At 48.5% G+C, this 20,490-nt stretch overlaps 1 protein-coding gene across 1 annotated transcript in view; it reads left to right on the top strand.

Moving 5' to 3' along the window:
- The first annotated feature begins 1,749 nt into the window (after positions 1-1,749).
- LOC138365824 (WD repeat-containing protein 86-like) overlaps positions 1,750-20,490 on the top strand; it is a 33,159-nt gene continuing 14,418 nt past the window's right edge. The window contains exons 1-6 of the mRNA XM_069326331.1: positions 1,750-1,887; positions 9,856-10,056; positions 13,952-14,073; positions 17,752-17,891; positions 19,292-19,453; positions 20,060-20,185. Of these exons, the coding sequence (XP_069182432.1) occupies positions 9,869-10,056; positions 13,952-14,073; positions 17,752-17,891; positions 19,292-19,453; positions 20,060-20,185 (738 nt within the window). The 5' untranslated portion in view covers positions 1,750-1,887; positions 9,856-9,868. The remainder of the gene's footprint in view (positions 1,888-9,855; positions 10,057-13,951; positions 14,074-17,751; positions 17,892-19,291; positions 19,454-20,059; positions 20,186-20,490) is intronic.

Below are 20,490 nucleotides of genomic sequence, written 5' to 3'. Positions count from 1 at the left end.
GCTTGTGGCGTAGGCTGTTATACCCTAGATGCATTGTCTTACATTTGGTAATATTACAAAGCATTTCCAGTCATCTGACCATTTATGGAGTTCATGAAGATCTCTTTGCTGGACTCCAACATCATAATCATTTCCCACTTTACCATATATCTTTGTGTCATCTGCAAATTCGATGATGTGGTTTGTAATATTTTCATCTATGTCATTGATGTAAATAACAAAAAGCGTTGGCCTCAAAATGGACCCCTGTGGCACCCCACTTACCAGTCAGCCTGATTCGGGCCTCTGTTACCTTTTCCAATACCGCCCACAAGATGGGTATGGGGTGTATAATAAATGAACTAAACTAGATTCGGACCCATATAGCACGACCCTTCGTTTTCTTTGTCTCAACCATTGTTTTTTTCTATTCTAGTATTCTCCATTTATTTCACGTGTCTGCTATTTCCTTACCAGTCTTTCACGTGGTACCTTATCAAAGGCTTTAGCAAAAAGCCTCGTATTTTGTAAAATACAACAAAATTATTAATCATGGTAACAGTCTATTTCATGTGGACTCCATCTCATGTTGGCCTCCGAATGCATGGTAGAACTGATGAGTTAGCCAAAGAATCTGCCTTTAAAGGAGAAATCGAGTATGACCTAGGATTGTCAATGAGCAGTCTGGGAGCAGTACACCAAGAACTTCAACCAAATCTTGTAGGTCTGAGGCAAAGTGAAATCGACACCAGTAATTCCATCTATCATCATACTATCATGCAAGAGGAGCCACACATCTATGGATCGTCTAATAAAATCAGCAGACTTCTAGATGTTACTCTTGCTCGGCTTAGACTCGGTTACAAGTATCTCTGGGAATTCTCATTATCTGCTGATGTAGACCTGACCAAATGTAAACTATGTCAACAAAATTATTCGCACACCCGCCGTCACTATGTGATGGAGTGAGAAAAGATATCTGTTCTGATATGTATCAGAACTATTTTGTAAAATCAACGCAACATGAGCTTGTTAACAATAGATCCTGCCTTACTAACCTGCTCACATTTCTGGAAAGGTAACCGGCGATTCAGAGAAAGGACTTCCGGTAAATGTAGCTTACATGGACTTTGCTAAAACTTTTGTCAAGGTGCCACACGAGAGACTAGCAAGGAAATTACTGGCGCCTTCAATAAATAGCAGAGTACTGGAATGGATAAAACAATGGTTAAAACATAGAAAACAGGGTCGTGCTAAATGGGGATGAATCTGACTGGGGAAATGTGGTAAGTGGGGTGCCACAGGGGTTCATTTTGGGGCCAACCCTTTTCGTCATATACATCAATGACATAAATGAGAATGTTACAAACCACATCATTAAATTTGCAGATGACACTAAGATCTATAGTAAAGTGGGAAGTGAAATTGATATTGAGACCTAACAAAGCGATCTACATGAACTCCACAAATGGTCAGATGACTGGCATCCAGGCATGGAGACCTCATTACACACAGAAATCATAATAGCGTGATACATCAAATAACAAATCAAAGATTTGTTCATGGAGACCTTATCTTCAGAAAGACATAGAATATATTAGGCGGGGATATGGAATATATTAGGCCTATATTCTTGTCAGTATTTTTGTTCTTTGCGTCTGATAACCTGAATTAGATCTTAATTCTGTATAACGATAGCAGTTTTTCCTGGAAAAAAATTAAACGCCAGGAAATTTGTCCCACACACAGCCGGTGATTGGCTTGCGGTGTGGCGGGGAGAGTGAAGACGATCGGGATTGGCTGGTGGTGGAGGTGGGCGGAGTCTTGGTCGATGCAGGCCCCGCGGGAAGCCGGGCGCCACTCTGCCTCAAGCTATCAATAGGGAAGCGTCTTCTGCATGAGTTAGAGGTAAGTACTCACCTAATTATGCTTGCGGGGGTTGAGCTTGACCTCTTTGGTGCAGCCTCTCGGCTATTAATCAACTGGTGTACAGGTTCACGAGCCTATTGGACTCTATTATATCTACATTTGAAACTGTGTATGGAGTCTGCCTCCACTACATCACTGCCTAATTTTAATTTTATTTTAAATTTTGCCCGAGGGGCGAGTTTATTGGGCAGCGCCACTCATCCTGTGAGTGGACATACCGCCATAGCAGCATGTATAACACTCCCCAATAGGAAGAAAACCCGCTGGGTTGCTAATCTTGTCACTTGTACCCAGACATAGCTGGAACTTGCTTAACTGTCTCAAGTGAACATCATATCAGACAAGAAGATTAAATTAACATTTGTCAACCCTTATATATTTACTTTATTTTGCGTGTGCAAAATGGGGGATATTTTAAGAACCGATAAATTCCATTTGTTAATAACCTGACACTGAAAACTTCTTTTTAATGTGTGTGTGTCTCATCTGGGTACTCAGTCTCCACCGGTGTTCCCTTGTGTAAGTATCACCAGTGTATAATAACCTGTCTATTCACCCTGTAAATTCTCCTGAGAATTTTGTATGTGGAGATCCATGTTGTTATAGATTCGGCTACTCGGAACAAGTTTCAAGTAGCACGGGCTATGGTGAGCCCGTAACTTACCTGGCACGGGAGCGGGGCAAGTAGCACGGGCTATGGTGAACCCGTAACTTACCTGGCACAGGAGCGGGGCAAGTAGCACGGGCTATGGTGAACCCGTAACTTACCTGGCACAGGAGCGGGGCAAGTAGCACAGGCTATGGTGAACCCGTAACTTACCTGGCACGGGAGCGGGGCAAGTAGCACGGGCTATGGTGAGCCCGTAACTTACCTGGCACGGGAGCGGGGCAAGTAGCACGGGCTATGGTGAGCCCGTAGAGGACTTACCTGGCACAGGAGCAGTGCTGTGTGTGTCTGTAGACACACTCTGAGATCCATGTCTCCATGGATCTTTGACTTCCAGCGAGGTGAGGTGCAATTCACGCAGTCTTTCCTCATAACTTGTACCTCTTAGTTCCGGAACTAGCCTTAGTGGCATACCTTTGAACCTTCTTCAGCTTCATCTTAAACTTGTCAAGGTATGGACTTCATGCTGAAGCTGCATACTCCATAAATGGTCTTACATATGTAGTATACAATGTTCTAAATGATTCCTTACATAAATTTCTGAAGGCTAGCCAGCCTTGCATACGTCGCTATTGATATCCTTTTGACATAGGCTTCAGGAGACCGATTCGGTGTGATATCAACTCCTAAATCTTTCTCTCTCCATTTCTCGGAGAACTTCGTGTTCCATTCGGTACCCTGTGTCTGGCCTCCTGTTCCCTCTACTTAGCCTCATTACTTTACATTTACTTGGGTTGCACTTTAGTAGCCATTTGGTGGACCATTCTATTGCTCTCTTCCTCGGTCTTAATTTTTCTCATGGTTTTCACATCCTCGGCAAACATTGAGAGGAACGAGTCTATTCCCTCTTGGAGATCGTTTATTATATATGTATCAGAAACAGGATAGGTTCAGGGACTGAACCGTTTGGGACTCCACTGGTGTCGTCTTGCCATTCTGAGACCTCACCTTTCACAGTGACTCGCTGCCTTCTGTTCCTTAGGTACTCTATTACCCTTTGGAGTACCTTCTCATGTATTCCTGCCTGTATCTCCAGCTTATGCACTAGTCTCCAATGGGGTACTGTGTCAAAGGCTTTCTGGCATTCCAAAATTATCAGTCTACCCACCCTTCTCCGTCTTGCTTGCTCATAGAATTCTATTAAACCTGTGAGGCAAGATTTGTTATCTCTGAACCCATGTTGGAGATGTTCTACAAAATTCTTTCTCCAGATGTTCTAATAGTTTTTCTTCGCTAAATCGTCTCCATCACCTTGCATGGTGTGCAAGTTAGGGACACTGAACCCCACAATTCACAAATTTTGTCATATTGTTTCTTCTATTTGTTATTTTATCTGTTAATTGTTCTTCCTCGGAAGAAAAGCTTCTCCGCCATATTATAACCTTGACCCGCCACTGTGAGTGCCGCGTCCATCACCGCTCCTGCAGTCACCGCCAGGACAAAGCTTCCTGCAAACTGCACGTATCGCGAAGAAGAAGGTTTACGGGAGATAAATCTGGAGATTGATTGATGAAGATTAAGCCACCCAAAAGGTGGCACGGGCATGAATAGCCCGTAAGTGGTGGCCCTTTTGAGCCATCACCAGTATCAATAGATGATACTGGTGAACTGTGGAGGTGCGACTGCACCCTGCGTGACGGAAGATGTCTTCCGTGATTTAAACAGATTGAATTGATTGATGAAGATTAAGCCACCCAAGAGGTGGCACGGGCATGAATACCCCGTAAGTGGTGGCCCTTTTGAGCCATTACCAGTATCAAGAGCTGATACTGGAGATCTGTGGAGGCGCGACTGCACCCTGCGTGACGGGAGATGTCTCCCGTCAAATCTGGAGGACGAGGCTCGTGACTTATACTGGAGGTCTGAACCTCACGTGTATTGATAGGTGCGAGACCTCCACCACTGTCCACACACGCACCTGTAGTATACAAATAGGTCGATGGATCATTACTCTGTACGTCATCGGACCACAGGGAGCTGTGTGACTCGCTAAACTAACTTTATAATGAAACCTGTATTTTGGCCTCAAGAACAGCTCAAAATAACCTAATACATCGTGGAAATTTTGTGGCGTCGCTTCGTTCAAGTTTAAAGTTAGTTTACCGAGATAATATACATCGCAAAATGATAGAGTAACTTAAGCTACTACATCCTACATCACTTAGTGACGTCACCATCAGGGTACCAGATGGGAAAATCTGCATACAACTGGAAATGTTGAAGTAGTCAAGCTAAACTTAATCTGCACTAAGATAACCTAGCCATACAGAACCTAACTTATCCTAAGATAACCTACCCATACAGAGCCTGACTTATCCTAAGATAACCTAGCCATACAGAACCTGACTTATCCTAAGATAATCTAGCCGTACAGAACCTAACTTATTCTAAGATAATCTAGCCATACAGAACCTGACTTATCCTAAGATAACCTAGCCATACAGAACCTAACTTATCCTAAGATAACCTAGCCATACAGAACCTAACTTATCCTAAGATAACCTAGCCATACAGAGCTTACATCAATCTCCGTGGTGTAGTGGTAAGACACTCGCCTGGCGTTCCGCGAGCGCTATGTCATGGGTTCGTATCCTGGCCGGGGAGGATTTACTGGGCGCAATTCCTTACCTGTAGCCTCTGTTTAACGCAACAGTAAAATGTGTACTTGGTTGTAACAACGATTCTTCGCGGCAGGGGATCGTATTCCAGGGACCTGCCCGAAACGCTACGCTTACTAGTGGCTGTACAAGAATGTAACAACTCTTGTATATACTTCAAAAAAAAAAAAAAAACCTAACTTATCCTAATATATCCTAGCTTAATTTAGATTTGGAGGCTTTATTCGTAACAGCTTATATAAAAGTTACAATTCTGGCTGGACTGAACAGGTGAATATGAAACGAATTTTTAGATATAAAATAAAACCATTTAGCTTATAGTTAAAGTGTTGAGAAATGTTAGTGAGGCAGACGTAATACCACAGTAGTAGTAGTAAGAGCCATAGTAATGGTAGGCCTAGTAAGAGCCATATTAATAGTAGACCTAGTAAGGATCATAGTAGTAGGCCTAGTAAGAGCCATAGTAATAGGCCTAGTAAGAACCATAGTAGTAGGCCTAGTAATGACACTGCATTAGTTACGAACTACCCTTAAAGATAGTGGTGGACATCTTTAGCCTGAATAATGGCTTAACATTGTCTATCTGAAGCTGAATTTCATTTGCTGATTTACTTCCAGATAAGATGTATTAGGTCTGTTCTATGTTTAGTGTGAGTTTGTTGGTTGACATCCATAAGTGGACTTTTTTGTAATTCGTTATTTATAACATTATTTAGTGTGTGTGGGTTGGGGTCTGAGTAGATGAGGGTAGTATCGTCAGCAAATAGCATAGGTTTAAGAATGTTAGAGACATTAGGCAGATCATTGATGTATACAAGAAATACGAGAGGTCCTAGGATGCTGCCCTGTTGCACTCCTACGGTTAATGGTAGAGTGAGAGAGGTTATATCATTGATGGCTACATATTGGTGTCTGTTACTAAGATAGGATCGAATATAGTTCAGAGCAAAGCATCGGATGTCATAATGGTGAAGTTTAAGAGGTAGTTATGGGTTACAGTATCAAAGGCCGATATAATCTATGTGAACGACTTACCGGAGGGAATAGATTCCTACCTCTTAATTTTTGCTAATGATGCAAAAATTGTGAGTAGGATTGTGACGATGTCAATGCCATCTGTTGAGCGCACCCGACACTATTTTCTGTTTCCCGACGGAAGGCTGTGATCTTACTAAGACCTGTGCAGTTTGCTTCTTACTATACAATTTTCATTCCTCAGAAGTGATGTCGGGGGGGGGGGAGGAGGTACCTTGAACAGCAAGTGGGAGTTCACCCGGAGTGACCAGTAAGGACAGTCCTGAATGCAAGACTTGTTTCAGTGGGAACAAGTAGTGCCTGGTCTGTGGAGACAATGAATTGTCTGATGGTAGCCAGCGAGCTATTAGCGATTGGTCCGACGTATCCCGGGATGGCCCAGTTGTGTTACTTGATGGAATTAGCGTCCGTCTGTTCTCTTAAGTTAAGGCTTGTTAAAGGCGAGGTCTTTAGACGGAAGCCAGCCAGCGTGTTGCTGGAGTTTCGAGGTAGACACTATGATGATACCATGGAGGACTGGCCCGTGAACTGCTGAGGAAAGTGGACTCTCCGGTGTGAGTGCCTTAGAAGAAAGGCTCAAGGAAGGCACCTCGGGTGTTGTACGCAGGAGGACTCGCCAGGATAGAAAATCGCGGAAGTTCTTTTGTAGTGTCCTGTGTGTGACAGTGACACCTAAGGTGTTATCTGTGTTGTATATATACAATAAGTGTATATAGCTAAGAACTACACGTGGTGGTGATTTTGTTAGTGCTGTTTAGTGTGATAAACAATGTTAACATTACCAATAAAAATGAGGGGAAGTTCCTTGGCCTATATATAGAAAGAGACTGAACTTCAGCACCCTCATACAACACACAGCATGTGTTGTATGACGGTGCTAAAAAAAAAGTATCAAAAACGGTCTGTATACTTTCTAAAAGATATTATGTTCCCCACCGCCCTCCTAGCTCTCATTATATTATGCGCTAATCTATCCCTATCTTACATATGGTATCTGTGCATTCGGTCCAACCACTGCAAATTACCTCAAGCCTATCATCACTCAGCAAATAGCAAATATCAGAACTATAACAAACTGTCGTTAGACAACAGGCGACGTGCATTCCTCTCAATTGTGCTTTCTGTCGTTTGGCTGGTGCACAATCACAGCATTCCCCCCCCCCCCCCGTCCCTCCCTGGGACTGAACTGGAAGATCTATCGGTATACTTGGCTTGTGTGATATTGCTTTCAGTTTGTAAATTGTGAATGTGTTGAAGGGTATTTAATTTAGCAGCATGGGGGGGGGGTGAAGACGAGGGTGCCACGACCTGGTCCTGGGTGGCAGGAGTGAATGACCAGCTGAGCAGCTAGAGGTAAGGAGGGAGGGGAAAGAGGGAGGATAGTGAGGGAGGATAGTGAGGGAGGTTGGATGGGATGGAGTGAGGGAGCCCACGATGGGTGGTTGTGGTGGGCAGCTCACGTGCTGGAGGTATTGATCGACCCAACACCACAACGCTACAACACATTTACCGTCGTCATGCTGGTTAACAACATAATAGTGTGCTCGACCTCCCTTAACCACTTGCCTCGTCCCATCTCCGTCACTATCACCACACACACTCCTCTGCCTCACCACCCATCTTACTCCCTTACTAAGGGTTGGAGGGGGGGGGGACACTGACCCCCATTACCAGCGGAGCAGGAATGGGGTCAGTCTTCCCTCCAACCCTTCCGGAAGGCGTCCGCACGGTCACCGGGGGGCGGGGGACCCGGCCACCAGAACAACTGGTGGCAGGTGTTAAACCATGGTGACAGAGGTCAACAATGGTGACAGAGGTCAACAATGGTGACAGAGGTCAACAATGGTGACAGAGGTCAACAATGGTGACAGAGGTCAACAATGGTGACAGAGGTCAACAATGGTGACAGAGGTCAACAATGGTGACAGAGGTCAACAATGGTGACAGAGGTCAACAATGGTGACAGAGGTCAACAATGGTGACAGAGGTCAACAATGGTGACAGAGGTCAACAATGGTGGCAGAGGTCAACAATGGTGACAGAGGTCAACAATGGTGACAGAGGTCAACAATGGTGACAGAGGTCAACAATTGTGACAGAGGTCAACAATCTTGGGCATCAAGTTCTCTGCAACTTAGACTTGTGATATGATTTTTACTCGTAAGCATGTAGTTCTTCGTCCCCCCTTTGTCACTTTATGGTCGTCCCCTTGTGTACAATGATTCCGTGAAGCTTTTGGGGTTATTCTTTGACACTCGTTTGTCTTGGTCGCCCCATATCTCTTATCTCCGAGTTGAATGCTCTAAGGCCCTTAACTTACTTAAGGTTTTGTCCCATACTTCTTGGGGAGCGGATAGGCGAACGTTCCTCTCTCGTACTGTCTAAACTCGATTATGGTTTCCCTGCATACTCTTCTGCTTCTCCTTCTACTCTTCGCCGTCTTGATCCTTTACACCATACTGCGTTGCGCCTCAGCTTTGGTGCCTTTCGTTCGACTCTTACTCTCAGCTTGTACGCTTCCTGTCTCTCCAGGACCGCCGAGATCACTACTGTCTTCGCTACCTTGCACGGTCCTTACAACACCCTCACTCTCGCCTGTGTCGTGCTTTGACTTTTCCCCCTCCTGTAGTTTCTGTTCCCCTTCACCACCTCCCTCTTTCTGTCCGGGTTGTCTCGGCTGCAACATTCTCTTTCGACTAGTATTACTAATATTTCTCCTCGTGTTGTTGCGTCCTTGCCCCCGTGGAGGATCCCCCTTCCTCAATATTGCAAATCCCTGACCCACATCATCAAAGCTTTTACCTCCTACAGTTCTGAAACGCCTTTTCCTTGAACACTTTTCTTCACATTCCTGCTCCGTTTCCATCTTCACCGTTGGGTCTAAGTCTGCAGACGGTGTGGGCTACTCTGTTGTTTTTCCTGACCACACCTGTATGTGTCGCCTTCCTCCGGAGACTGGCATCTTCACGGCAGAACTTTATGTTATTTTCTAGGCTCTTCGTCTCCTGCTTTCTCGCTGTCAATCCTCCTTTGTGGTTATAGTTGACTCTCGCAGTACCCTCATGGCTCTGGAGTCCTTTTTCCAGTCCCTCCGGTGGTAGTCGAGATTCAACTTTGTCTGTTTCTTATCTCTAGTAGATTTAAGACAGTTGAGTTTTGCTGGGTTTCCAGCCATATTGGTGTCTCTTTAAAGGAGCGTGCGGATGCTGCCGCTAAGGAAGCTATCCACGCTTGTCCCATCTCCCGTAAAGATATTTCTTATTCCGACTTTTACCCAGTTATTCATTCCTCCATCCTTGCCCGTTGACAGGGTTGTTGGTCTTCTGTTACTGGTAACAAACTGCGTACTCTTAAGAGTAGTGTGTTCCTGTTACTTTCTTCCAACCACCGAACGAGCGTGTGTCTTGCTTTCCGACTGTCCCACGCGGTCGCTTGTCCCTCGATAGAATTCTTGGTGACTGATACTATGGATATCGTTCACCTTATGCGTTTCTGTTCTCATATTGGCATCCTTGGTGATATTTAGCGCCCTCTGATTATCCCGCACATTTGATGGTGCTTCACAGCCTTCCCGGCTTGGTGCCTTCTTTGATAATTACTTACTGTGTATTGCCTTCCTCCCCCCAGGGTGACGACCAAGATGGGGAGTGGTGTGAGTAAGGACGGGCTGGAGGCGACGCCCCTGGAGACCCTGACGGACCACAATGGGTGCATCAACTGCATGGCGCTCTCCGAGGACAGCTCGTTGCTGGTCTCCGGCTCCGACGACAACACCCTCCGGCTCTGGAGCACCAAGACGGAGCCCATTGAGGACCTGGGCGTCCTGGAGTGGGTCCCTCTGCACGCTCTTACACTCATACTAGGTCCCCCCTGCACGCTCTTACACTAGGTCCCCCCTGCACGCTCTTACACTCATACTAGGTCCCCCCTGCACGCTCTTACACTCATACTAGGTCCCCCCTGCACGCTCTTACACTCATACTAGGTCCCCCCCCTGCACGCTCTTACACTCATACTAGGTCCCCCCTGCACGCTCTTACACTCATACTAGGTCCCCCCCCTGCACGCTCTTACACTCATACTAGGTCCCCCCCCTGCACGCTCTTACACTCATACTAGGTCCCCCCCCTGCACGCTCTTACACTCATACTAGGTCCCCCCTGCACGCTCTTACACTCATACTAGGTCCCCCCTGCACGCTCTTACACTCATACTAGGTCCCCCCCCCCTGCACGCTCTTACACTCATACTAGGTCCCCCCCCTGCACGCTCTTACACTCATACTAGGTCCCCCCTGCACGCTCTTACACTCATACTAGGTCCCCCCCCCTGCACGCTCTTACACTCATACTAGGTCCCCCCCCTGCACGCTCTTACACTCATATTTGTAGTAGTTCTAAGTGTTATATATTACTGGTCGATATAGTGACGGCCTCGCATCTTGCAAGTCGCTGTTCGATCCCCGATGGTGCAAGAGGTTTAGGACGAATCCCTCACTCCATCCTATCCCAGCTCCTGTGAGATCCTTATGCCATTGTAAGTGCTAAATAGTCATGCCAGCTTAGCATTTCCCTCAGATAATTACATGATAATTACTTGATAATAATCCAGGACGGACCGAAATGTCGTCGTTTCTTCCTTGTGTGATGTGTGGTTTGGTGATAGGTTATCTTGAGGTTATCTTGAGATGATTTCGGGGCTTTTTAGTGTCCCCGCGGCCCGGTCCTCGACCAGGCCTCCACCAGCAGGAAGCAGCCCGTGACAGCTGACTAACACCCAGGTACCTATTTTACTGCTAGGTAACAGGGGCATAGGGTGAAAGAAACTCTGCCCAATGTTTCTCGCCGGCGCCTGGGATCGAACCCAGGACCACAGGATCACAAGTCCAGCGTGCTGTCCGCTCGGCCGACCGGCTCCCTGATCACAGGTGTTCCGGTGTCCTAAGCTAACGTCTTGGTGTTCTAGAGTCACCAGCCTCACACTGGTGGTGTTGGGGCCAGATTCACGAAAGCACTTACGAACCTGTCCATCTTTTCTCAATCTTTGGCGGCTTTGTTTCCAATTATTAAACAGTTAATGAGCTCCGAAGCACCAGGAGGCTGTTTATAACAATAGTTGAATGGGAAGTTTTCATGCTTGTAAACTGTTTAATAAATGTAACCAAAGCCTTCAAAGATTAAGGAGAGATGTACACGTTCGTCAGTACTTATGTAAGTGCTTTCGTGAATCTGGCCCCCCTGGACTCTTCCTTCATTACCAAACTTACTACTGTCACAACTGAAGGTTATTTTGACAAATGAAAACACTGATGATGTGTGTGTTATTATCTGAACCCGCGCGATGAGAGACCATAACTAACACATTTATCTGGGCAGAGAGCAATGAATACTAACTTAATAACTTTCTTTATGAGGATGCCACAAGTACCACTATATTCACCCAAGTGGGCCACATATAAGCACTTTATTTCCACAGGGGGTCCCAAAAACTTTATTCACCCTGGGGGGGGGGGAACCCTCTATTTTCGCAAGGGGCCACATATAGTTATAATCTGTGGCCCCTGTGTTAGTGAAGGTATTTACCGTGTAAATCACGGTACTTTGTTACGACAGTACTGTCTACTCACCTATTTGTACTTACCAATTTGTGCCTGCAGGAACGAGCTCTAGCTCTTGAACCCCGCTTCTCTAGCTGTTTGTGGTCTAATACAATGACCCCTGACCTATCTCCTTTTCATACCTGCTTTTAAAGTTATGAATAGAGTTAGCCTCTACAATCTGCGCCTTTAGATCATTTCAGTTACTACCCTTACGCTAAAAGAAAACTTTCTAACATCTCTATGACACATCTGAGTCTCAAACGTCTATCCGTGCCATCTTGTTCTGTTGATATTCATTTTATACATTGCCTCTGCTTCCTTCCTGTCAATCCCTCTATGTATTTCATACGTCTGTATCATGTTCCCTCTCTCCTTCATTCATTCTAGCGTCGTCACGTTTAGTTCCTTCAGTCTGTCTTCGTACCTCATCCCTCGCAGCTCTGGGACGAGTCTCGTTGTAAACGTCTGCACCTTCTCGAGCTTCCTTATGTGCTTTTTAGATGAGGGGCTCCAGGATGGTGCGGCATACTCTAAGACTGGCTTCACATAGACGGTATACAGTGATCTAAAAGCCTCCTTATTCAAGCTCTTGAAGGATGTTCTGACTTTTGCCAGAGTAGAGTATGCGGCTGACGTTATTCTATTTATATGAGCCTCTGGAGTTAGGTTTGGTGTTATGTCCACTCCCAGGTCTTATTCTCTAGTCGTTATAGGGAGGTAGTTTCCCTTCATTGTGTATTGACCTTTCGGTCTCCTGGCTCCTGATCGCATTTCCATCACCTTACACTTGCTAGTGTTGAACTCTAGCAGCCATTTATCAGACCAGCTCTGCAACCTGTCCAGGTCATCCTGGAGAATCTTACAATTCTCATCTGTCTCAACTCTCCTCATTAGTGTTGACCAAACCACACACTAAAAAGTGGAGGCACGACGACGTTTCGGTCCGTCCTGGACTATTTACAATCGACTTGAGAATGGTCCAGGACGGACCGAAACGTCGTCGTCCCTTCACTTTCTAGTGTGTGGCTTTGTCAACATATTTCAGCCACGTTATTGTGACTCCTCGTCTCCTCATTAGTTTTGCGTCATCTGCAAACATCGACATATAAGACTTAACTCCTGCAGTCAAGTCGTTTACATAAATGAGGAATAGTATAGGACCCAGCAACGATCCTTGAAGCACACCGATTATTACTCTACGCCAGTCCGACTCCTCGCCACTCACTGTCACTCTCTGACAACCTGTCTGTTAGGTAATTCTTTACCCCATGTTAATGCGTTTCCGTCTACTCCGCCTGCGTCTCAAGTTTAATAGTAACCTCATGTGTGGTACTGTATCAAAGGCATTACGGCCGTCTAGAAATATGAAGTCTTCCCAGCCTTCTCTGTCTTGCCTTATTTTCGTTACCTTACTATAAAACTTCGAGAGGTTCGTCAGGCATGATTGCCATTCTCTAAATTTATATTGTTGTTTACTTAGAAACCTAATTCTTTCTAGGTGTGCAACGAGTCTTAACCTTATAATTCTTTCACTTACTCTGCAAGGGATGCTTGTGAACGACACTGGTCTATAGTTGTCTCTTCTCTATCACCTTTCTAGTAGACTGGCACCACATTTCCTTCTTTCAGCAGCTCTTCCCCTTTGTAAGTGACTCATTATAGGTCAGGGCTAGAGGTGTGCCGAGGGTGTGTGCTGCTTCATTTAACATCCATGATGATATTCCATCTGGCCCAGTTGCTTTAGATACATCCAGTGGTGCTAGTTGTATTCTTGCTTCCTCGATTGATGAAGGTTAATCCACCCCAAGAGATGGCACGGGCATGAATAGCCCGTAATTGCTTGCTCCGCTGTTACCTCAATATTCAAGTCATATCCCGCCAAACACACACTGAAACTACGAGTTGGTATAACGTTTGAACAAGTTTTAACATCTAACCAGTTATAACAACCAATATAGCAAGTTGTAACAACGTTCTAATACGTCATAAACACGTTAAGCCAAGATATAACAACTTTATTACAAGTTGTAACAAGCGGAAAATAGAGACAGTTTCGGTTTGTGTTTCCAGGGATCCTCCCCCCAGGGGGGGGGGGGTAATAACTCAGGTCATCTCCTCCCCCAGGGGCCACACGGGGTTCATACAGTGCGCCACAGTGTACGACACCTACGTCATCACGGGATCTAAAGACATGACCATAAAGAAGTGGGATATGGCTTCTACCCTCTGCGAGTTCACCTTCCAAGGTTCGTCCGTTTTCTTCAGAAATGTTATTATTATTATATGTTGTAATGGGGTGTGTTTAATGGTCATTACAACACTTGCCGGGTTCACACACTTAGCGAGGTGACAAAGATGGAAGCAGACACATCCTGTACCCGATTCTCAGAGTTCTTACCAACTTACGATATCAGCAGCTCTCTCGATCATGGCGGCTGAGTCGGTATTTAGTGAAGAGTTTACGAGCAGCGGACGGCTACCGGGTGGTGGCTTGTGCATTACAACTGGTAAACTGTTTACTAAGTAGCGAGGTCGAGGCCGCCATGACTCACATAAGTACAGATCTCGCAAGTGGACATGCAACATTTGTTTGTAAGTCCAGCGCCAGAGAACTAAACTAATCAACAGGTAATTGGGTTTGCATGTTACTAATCTTTGTCTACAAACACACCAACACAGATATCTTGACCGACATTGAATAATAAAACAAGACTGATATAAATAATAGGTGTTGTGTTGTGTGTCTAGGAGAGGTGTTGTGTTGTGTCTAGACACCACTAACACCAGAGCACCACCAGCACGCGAGCACCACCAACACGCGAGCACCACCAGCACCCGAGCACCACCAGCCCCCGAGCACCACCAGCCCCCGAGCACCACCAGCACCCGAGCACCACCAGCACCCGAGCACCACCAGCACCCGAGCACCACCAGCCCCCGAGCACCACCAGCACCCGAGCACCACCAGCCCCCGATCACCACCAGCCCCCGATCACCACCAGCCCCCGAGCACCACCAGCACCCGAGCACCACCAGCACCCGAGCACCACCAGCCCCCGATCACCACCAGCCCCCGAGCACCACCAGCCCCCGAGCACCACCAGCCCCCGAGCACCACCAGCCCCCGAGCACCACCAGCCCCCGAGCACCACCAGCCCCCGAGCACCACCAGCACCCGAGCACCACCAGCACCCGAGCACCACCAGCACCCGAGCACCACCAGCACCACCAGCACCCGAGCACCACCAACACCCGAGCACCACCAGCACCACCAGCACCACCAGAGCACCACCAGCACTACCAGAGCACCACCAGCACCACCCGAGCACCACCAGCACCACCAGCACCACCAGGGCACCACCAGCACCACCAGAGCATCACCAGAGCACCACCAGCACCACCAGAGCACCACCAGCACCACCAGAGCACCACCAGCACCACCAGAGCACCACCAGCACCACCAGAGCACCACCAGCACCACCAGAGCACCACCAGCACCACCAGAGCACCACCAGCACCACCAGAGCACCACCAGCACCACCAGAGCACCACCAGCACCCGAGCACCACCAACACCCGAGCACCAACACCCGAGCACCACCAGCACCCGAGCACCACCAGCCCCCGAGCACCACCAGCACCCGAGCACCACCAGCACCCGAGCACCACCAGCACCCGAGCACCACCAGCACCCGAGCACCACCAGCAGCCGAGCACCACCAGCACCACCCGAGCACCACCAGCACCACCCGAGCACCACCAGCACCACCAGAGCACCACCAGAGCACCACCAGAGCACCACGAGCACCACCAGCACCACCAGAGCACCACCAGAGCACCACCAGCACCACCCGAGCACCACCAGCACCACCAGAGCACCACCAGCACCACCAGAGCACCACCAGCACCACCAGAGCACCACCAGCACCACCAAAGCACCACCAGAGCACCACCAGCACCACCAGCACCACCAACACCACCAGAGCACCACCAGCACCACCAGAGCACCACCAGCACCACCAGAGCACCACCAGCACTACCAGCACCACCAGAGCACCACCAGCACCACCAGCACCACCAGAGCACCACCACCAGAGCACCACCAGCACCACCAGAGCACCACCAGAGCACCACCAGCACCACCAGCACCACCAGAGCACCACCATCACCACCAGCACCACCAACACCACCAGAGCACCACCAGCACCACCAGAGCACCACCAGCACCACCAGAGCACCACCAACACCACCAGAGCACCACCAGCACCACCAGAGCACCACCAGCACCACCCGAGCACCACCAGCACCACCAACACCACCAGAGCACCACCAGCACCACCCGAGCACCACCAGCACCACCCGAGCACCACCAGCACCACCCGAGCACCACCAGCACCACCCGAGCACCACCAGCACCACCAGCACCACCAGAGCACCACCAGCACCACCAGAGCACCACCAGCACCACCAGAGCACCACCAGCACCACCAGAGCACCACCAGCACCACCATCACCACCAGCACCACCACCAGAGCACCACCAGCACCACCAGCACCACCAGAGCACCACCAGCACCACCAGAGCACCACCAGCACCACCAGAGCACCACCAGCACCACCAGAGCACCACCAGAGCACCACCAGCACCACCAGAGCACCACCAACACCACCAGAGCACCACCAACACCACCAGAGCACCACCAACACCACCAGAGCACCACCAGCACCACCAGAGCACCACCAGCACCACCAGAGCACCACCAGCACCACCAGAGCACCACCAACACCACCAGAGCACCACCAGCACCACCAGAGCACCACCAGCACCACCAGAGCACCACCAGCACCACCAGAGCACCACCAGCACCACCAGCACCACCAGAGCACCACCAGCACCACCAGAGCACCACCAGCACCACCAGAGCACCACCAGAGCACCACCAGCACCACCAGAGCACCACCAGCAGCACCCGAGCACCACCAGCACCACCAGCACCACCAGAGCACCACCAGCACCACCAGAGCACCACCAGCACCACCAGAGCACCACCAGAGCACCACCAACACCACCAGAGCACCACCAACACCACCAGAGCACCACCAGCACCACCAGAGCACCACCAGCACCACCAGAGCACCACCAGCACCACCAGAGCACCACCAGCACCACCAGAGCACCACCAGCACCACCAGAGCACCACCAGAGCACCACCAGCACCACCAGAGCACCACCAGCAGCACCCGAGCACCACCAGCAACACCCGAGCACCACCAGCAGCACCCGAGCACCACCAGAGCAGCACCCGAGCACCACCCGAGCAGCACCCGAGCACCACCAGAGCACCACCAGAGCACCACCAGAGCACCACCAGCACCACCAGAGCACCACCAGAGCACCACCAGAGCAGCACCACCAGCACCACCAGAGCAGCACCACCAGAGCACCACCACCAGAGCACCACCAGCACCACCAGCACCACCAGAGCACCACCAGCACCACCAGGGCACCACCAGAGCACCAACAGCACCACCAGCACCACCAGCACCACCAGAGCACCACCAGCACCACCAGAGCACCACCAGCACCACCAGAGCACCACCAGCACCACCAGCACCACCAGAGCACCACCAGCACCACCAGAGCACCACCAGCACCACCAGAGCACCAACAGCACCAACAGCACCAACAGCACCACCAGAGCACCACCAGCACCACCAGAGCACCACCCGAGCACCACCAGCACCACCCGAACACCACCAGCACCACCCGAGCACCACCAGCACCACCCGAGCACCACCAGCACCACCCGAGCACCACCAGCACCACCAGAGCACCACCAGCACCACCAGAGCACCACCAGCACCACCAGAGCACCACCAGAGCACCAACAACACCAGAGGTTACTAACCAGTACCATAAGAACAGGACACACAGGCCGCGTGAACCGCCTCATATGTACCGGAGAGTTCATCTTCAGCACCTCGCACGACAAGACGGCGAGGGCGTGGCTCTTCGACACCCGCGACGTTCACGACCCCGCCGAGGCCGGCATCCGCGTCTTCGAGGTACTCTTAGTCTTCTTGTGTCCGCTTCTCACTTCAGCCCATCTTCACTCGCTGATGGGAAGTTCCCTCTACATGACTATGGGCGGGCTGCATCACATGACTATGGGCGGGTTGCATCACATGACTATGGGCGGGCTACATCCCTCACACATGATTACATTAGATTTTTTCTTCATTTTGTATTCCTATGTTCAAATTACACTTCTGTATAAGCTTTAAGCTCCGTCCTTATAAGGCACACATTTACATACTCCAGACCGTCTTCATAAACAAAGCAGCTACTCACATAATCATAATAGGCAATGTTCATTCCATGCAGCCACCAACCCCGCTTGCAAATGAAAAACTCATAACACACTACTCACAACTGATGACGTCCGAACATTTCTCAAATAAGGCTTCGCTGACAACCCTATGTTTGAATGGCAATTGAGTAAATGTTTCATCCACGTACTTGAAGTTCAAATATTTGGCAAGAGACCCTAACCTGCTCCTGAACACACAATACTCATCTTTGGGGTCGGCCGCTGCATGGAATGAACCTAGCCTAAGGACGAGCTGCCACAGAACGCAAACGCCCAACCGAATATAATGTAGGCTTAACGATACAGTACGCTCTATTAATTAATAATAATATTTCATATACCAGACAATATTATTTTATATACTAAATCATATGTTTTCATTCAATAATTCATACAAATTAACGAATGTACATTGCGTGAGGGCTCGGAAAATATGCAGCCCAGAGTTTATACATCAAGAAATGAGAGCCACATATTGTTAGCTTCAATTTAAAACACCATAAATATTTTGTGGTAAAAGCTAATAGAATTGCTCGCAATACTTTATTCGGTTTCAAAGAGACAGTAATACAATATAAAGAATACAACAATTCTGAATTCCATGATAACGTCAATGAAATTCCAAAATTAATAAAACTATTCAATATTCATGTAACATTTAGAAATCTTAATAGCAGAAAATGTTCAAAGTAATTGCAATGATTGTGTTAGAAAAGTCCAAGCAAAGATTGCAATAAATTCTGTTGGTTAAACTGGCCAATATTCAGACCAAAGGATGATACAACACAAATAGATCATAACGAGAGATCAAGAGCCTAATGTATTGTTTATTCACTAAAGATGTTGTAATCATTCAAATGACTGGACTAATTTATGAAAAATTAAGTTAGGTTAGGTTTGATAAAATTTATGTCTTGAATCTGATACATACATATAAGGTCAGGAGCCAGTATATTTGCGGAGGAAGGAAAGACTGATGGGAACTACAGGAGCACCTTATATGTGCAGCACGGTATCAGAAGAGGTAATAATGCATGTTGACACGGGGCGCGACTCTCTGGGATACGACACTACAGCCTGTCTATCCTCCCTCAGGGACACACTGGGATAGTGTCCCCTATCATCTTCGTGCCGGGGCGGGACATGGGAGTCCCAGACGAGAACGGCTACAACATTAACCCGGCGGACCTCGTCATCACCGCCAGCTTCGACAACACTGCTCGGGCTTGGTCCTTCGACACTGCCCAGTGCCTCAAGGTCAGCCACTCACCCACACAAGGTCAGCCACTCACCCACACAAGGTCAGCCACTCACCCACACAAGGTCAGCCACTCACCCACACAAGGTCAGCCACTTACTCACACAAGGTCAGCCACTCACTCACACAAGGTCAGCCAATACACACACAAACGTATTCTCACGTAAACACGTACATATTCATTCAAGAAATTTGAAAAATCTGTAAAAACACTAAATTGTAACTTTCGTAAACAAAACTGAACCTTAATATATGTTCTAAATTCTTTAGTATTATATAATGTAATGAGGTACTGAAGTTTTTGGATCATCTGAGATTCGAACTCGGGCCTGATTAATACATGACCGCTGTTCTACCAACCAGGATATGGATGTTCATATGCGATAAGTAGATATTTATATTGTTATCCATTTGAGGTGGTCGGCACAGTGACAGCCTCACTTCTTGCAGGACGGCGTTTGATCCCCGCTGATCCCAGTAGGTGGATCCCGTTTCCTCACAGAGTCCTCCCGCCCCACCTCATCTCCTTTCCATGCGCTACGCGGCCATTCTGGCCTAGCACTTGGGCTTGATAACACGCTACGTTACATTACCTATTGTTGCAGACATTCAAGGGTCACAAGAAGCCCATCACCAGCATGGACACGGACCCCAACGGACACATCCTGTACACCGGCAGCCAGGACCAGAGTATTATCGCTTGGGACATCTCCAGAGGCACCAAGATGAAGGTACCAGCCCCTCCTGCCTCTACTGTAACCTCCATGTGGTACACCTTCCACCAGCACCTCTTGTTGCTGCCTCTACTGTAGGCTCCCTGCCTCATATGTGGTACACCTTCCACCAGCACCTCTTGTTGCTGCCTCTACTGTAGGCTCCCTGCCTCATATGTGGTGCACCTTCCACCAGCACCTCTTGTTGCTGCCTCTACTGTAGGCTCCCTGCCTCATATGTGGTACACCTTCCACCAGCACCTCTTGTTGCTGCCTCTACTGTAGGGTCACCATGTAGGAGTACCACACACACAGATGCCACT

This window comes from Procambarus clarkii, chromosome 18, assembly GCF_040958095.1.
Source record: "Procambarus clarkii isolate CNS0578487 chromosome 18, FALCON_Pclarkii_2.0, whole genome shotgun sequence".
NCBI lineage: Eukaryota > Metazoa > Arthropoda > Malacostraca > Decapoda > Cambaridae > Procambarus > Procambarus clarkii.
This window is presented reverse-complemented; position numbering and strand designations above follow the sequence as displayed.